Consider the following 4,500-nt stretch of genomic DNA (forward strand, 5'->3'; position numbering starts at 1 on the left):
GGACAGTGGGTATACTGGTAGAAGGATGTTAGAAATGCAGCTGCCAGGAAAAAGACAAAGAGGAGATCTATGGATGCAGTTAGAGAAGACATGGAGGTAGTTGGAGTGAGGACAGAGGATGCAGAGGACAGAGTGAAATGGAAGAGGATTACTCGCTGCGGCGACCCCCGAAGAGGGAAAAGCAGAAAGAACATTGTTCCATACTTTCCTAACAGAGCTCTCAGACTGCAGGTTTATTTCTTGTTACTCAAGTTTCCAAAAGTAGAATGGGAGGCAGTGTTTTCACTTATCAGGCTCCTCTCTTGTGGAATCAACTTCCAGTTTCTGTCCATGAGGCTGACACCTGGTCTACTTCTAAGATTAGGCTCAAGTCTTTCCTTTTTGATAAATCAAATAGTTAGGGTCAGCTTGGGTTTTCCTGAGTTATCCCTTAGTTATGCTTAAAATATGACCTGCATTACTTTTGCAACATATAATATAATATAATATAATATAATATAATATAAATATAATATAATATATAATCGCAAAGAGGTGAATTTTTCTTACATTTTTCCTTTCCTGTCTTCTTGTTTAGTTGCAGGAGTTGCAGGATAAGTATGTAGAGTGTATGGAGATGCTCCATGAAGCTCAGGAGGAGCTGAAAAACCTGAGGAATAAAACTCTACCACTCAACAACCCAAGGCGTTTTCATTCCCTGGGACTGTTCCCAATGGTCTGTGATTCTACATTGTTCTTCATTTCTGTCCTCAGAATCTTTTTATTACATTAATGACTGACAGCACCACAGCTCATTCAGGGTGCTGGTCCAACAGCAGCTGAATAAATTGTATTGTTTGACCGCTCAGGACTCTCTGGCTGCAGAAATAGAAGGCACCATGAGGAAGGAGCTTCAGATGGATGATCCAGATGTAGAAGAACAGAGGTATATGTTGTTTTATTTAATTTTTTACTTAATCTTTTTAACAAATCCATCTATCCGTTATCTTCAGCTTGTTGCGGCGTCGGGTGGCGGGGGTAGAAGCTTAAGCAGGGAGGCCCAGACATCTCTTTCCCCTGCCAGCTCTTCTTTTTTCTGGGAGGACTCCAAGGCTTTCCCAGGCCAGCCGAGAGACTAAAGTCTCTCGGCTGGCCTGGGTCTTCCCTGGGGCCTCTTTCCATTCGGTCATGCCCGGAACACCTCCCTAGAGATGTGTCATGGGGACATCCTTACCAGATGCCCAAACCACCTCAACTGGCTCCTCTAGATGTGTAGGAGTGGTGGCTCTACTTCCACTCTCTCCCGGATAACTGAACTTCTCATCCTGTCTCTAAGGGAAGTTCTTCTACCTTGCGGAGGAAACTCATTTCGACTGCCTTTATCCACAATCTTGTTCTTTTTGTCACTACCCAGAGTTTGTGACCATAGGTGAGGGTAGGAATGTAGATCGACTAATAAACAGAAAACTTCGCCTTACAGCTCTGCAGATGCTTCACCAATCTGTCTGTCCATCTCATGCTCCATTCTTCCCTCACTCGTGAACACAACTCCAAGATACTTGAAGTCCTCCACTTAAAGCAGAACCTCACTCCCAACCTGGAGAGGGTAATCCACCCTTTTTTTGAGGAACATATCCTCAGATTTGGAGGTGCTGATCCTTATTCCATCTACAGACACCCCCCCCCCCCCCCCCACACACACACACACACACACACAGTGTACCTTGAGGAACACAGTCAAGTGCCCTCCCCAAATTCACAGAACACATATGGTCTGGATGGACAAACTCCCATGACCCCTTGAGGACCCTAGTGAGGGCAATTGCCATCGACAGCATAGCTCCTAGGATTATTCAGGCTATCCAACTCCACTACAATTATATGGCTATTCAAGGAGAATTGTTTTCAGAGCAGCAAATCTGCAAACCCTCATATGTTTATTAATCTATTAAAACTTAAATAATTAGAAAATTCAAAAGTCCCACACTGACTATTATCTCTTTAATTCTGTATTCAGACTACACCCAAAGCGAGTGTTCCAGACTGTGAAAAACCTGAACTTGATGCGTCCACAGCGTTCCTCCACTGCCTCCTCTCCTCTCAACATCCCAGGCTCCAACCAGACCTCATGCTTTACCTCAGGGCGCTCCAGCAGGTTGGGCACACCTCGCTCCAACTCCATTTATAGCAGCGAAACAGGAAGCGGGATCATCTTTGACAACATAACGAGCAGTATCCTGGAGTGTCCAGATGATGGGTACAGTGTTACATGAATTCTTCTATCAACCACAAAATCTAACCTGTACATAATTTGACAATGGCTCGATATTGTAAATTTTCTAACCATAAACAACAATTGTTTGCCTATTTTGTCTTGAAATAATTAATGAATCGAACATTTTTAATAATCTTGTTGAAAACCATATTATGGTAGTCTTCAACTGTCAGTAAATGTTATCTTGTTTCACTCATACCTGTTGATCTGCTAAAGATAATCTAGTGAAACTTCTTACACATGTACTATCAGTAAACAGAGTGTTACATTCATGCCATTGCTACAGATTGCTGTATCGGTGTATAATGTGCATTATGCTGTACTGTTTTGTGTGTGTGTATATATATATATATATATATATATATATATATATATATATATATATATACAGAAGTCACTCGTTTATCACTGGGGATCCGTACCCTGAAGCCTCACGATAAGTGAAAAACCGCGAATTAGGAATAGTAGTACAATTACTAAGTAGTTGTTTAGTTTATGCTGGTGAAGATTCTCAGTCATCCAGGACATGATAAATTCAAAAAACGTTCAATACAAAAACAACTGGACTTTATTCGTAACAGAAGACGTTTCGCTCCTGATCCGAGGAGCTTTCTCAATTCAAAGAGCAGAGAGTGAGAGATTCAGGTTATAAGTGAGATAAGACACACACACATATGTAGATTGACAATTCACATCTAAACACCTTAACAGTAAGAGTCTTTTGTTCATCTAATTCACAGTCTAGGCCCCTCTGTTCCCATCAGGTGTGCAAACCGGCTGGGAATCAGTCTTAAAGTTGCATTATATGTTTTTGAAAGTGGAAATCTGAGGCCTCCTCCTCTGTTAAGAGATGTTTTTTCTCTTTTTACATAAATTGCTTCCTTCACCCTCCTCTCAAACCATCTGTGTTCTCGGTCCAAAATGTGCACATTTTGGTCCTCAAAAGAGTGTCCCTTATCTGTGAGGTGGAGGTGAACAGCTGAGTCTTGTCCTGAAGTGCTGGATCTCCTGTGTTGAGCCATGCGTCTGTGAAGAGGTTGTTTAGTTTCTCCAATGTAGAGGTCTGGACAGTCCTCACTGCATTGGACCGCATACACTACACCACTCTGTTTGTGTATGGTTGTTTCGTCCTTAGGGTGGACCAGCCTCTGTCTGAGAGTCCTGCTGGGTTTGAAATGTACTGGGATCTTGTGTTTGTGGAAAATCCTTCTGAATTTCTCTGATACTCCAGCAACATAAGGGATGATGATGTTTTTACGTCTGTTGTTCTCCTTTTTCTGTTTATTAGTGTGTTTTGTAGATTTCCTTGCTGACTTGACAAAAGCCCAGTTAGGATATCCACATGTTTGAAGAGCTTCTTGAACGTGTTTCAGTTCCTTTTCCTTCCCTTCTGTCTTCGTGGGGACGCGTTCGGCCCGATGTTGTAAAGTTCTGATGACAGAGAGTTTGTGTTCCAGTGGATGTTGGGAGTCAAACAGAAGATACTGGTCTGTGTGGGTTGGTTTCCTGTACACTTCAATGTTGAGGCTGTCCTCTCTCTCCATCTGAACCAAACAGTCCAAAAAAGGCAGCTTGTTGTCGTTTGCATCTTCTCTGGTGAACTTGATGTTGTTATCGACCGAGTTAATGTGTCTGGTGAACGCTTCTATTTCCTTGGCTTGGATTTTGACCCAGGTGTCATCCACATATCGGAACCAATGGCTTGGTGTTGTTCCCTCATAGGAGTTTAGGGCTCTCTGTTCCACTTCCTCCATGTAGAGATTGGCAACAATGGGTGACACTGGAGATCCCATGGCACAGCCGTGCTTCTGTCTGTAAAAACTGTCATTGAACTTGAAATAAGTGGTGGAGAGGCAGAGATCCAACAGGGTGCAGATCTGGTCTGGGGTGAAGTTGGTCCTGTTGATTAAGTCCTTGTCTTGTAGAAGTTGTTTTCTGATGCTTTCTACTGCTTCAGAGATGGGTATGCAAGTGAAAAGAGAAGTCACATCATACGATACAAGGGTTTCTCCTGGGGTTAGTTTCAAGTGTTGAACTTTGTTAGTAAAATCAATGGAGTTCTTTATGTGATGAGGTGTGTTTCCAACAAGAGGAGCTAAAATACCAGCCAGATGTTTAGCAATATTGTATGTCACTGAGTTCATGCTGCTGATGATGGGTCTGAGTGGTGTTCCTTCTTTGTGTATTTTAGGACTTCTCTTCTTGTGTGTATATATATATATATATATATATATATATATATATAT

General features: G+C 42.2%; 1 protein-coding gene across 1 annotated transcript in view; it reads left to right on the top strand.

Moving 5' to 3' along the window:
* The window catches only part of LOC119409517 (trafficking kinesin-binding protein 1), a gene marked incomplete in the record, with an annotated part of 38,809 nt that overhangs the window by 23,282 nt on the left and 11,027 nt on the right, over positions 1-4,500 (top strand). Inside the window, 3 exon segments of the mRNA XM_037676409.1 lie at positions 578-715; positions 849-925; positions 1,997-2,236. Coding sequence (XP_037532337.1) covers positions 578-715; positions 849-925; positions 1,997-2,236 — 455 coding nt within the window.

Source organism: Nematolebias whitei, chromosome 5, assembly GCF_014905685.2.
Source record: "Nematolebias whitei isolate Nwh7 chromosome 5, NemWhi1, whole genome shotgun sequence".
In the NCBI taxonomy this organism is placed as follows: Eukaryota; Metazoa; Chordata; class Actinopteri; order Cyprinodontiformes; family Rivulidae; genus Nematolebias; species Nematolebias whitei.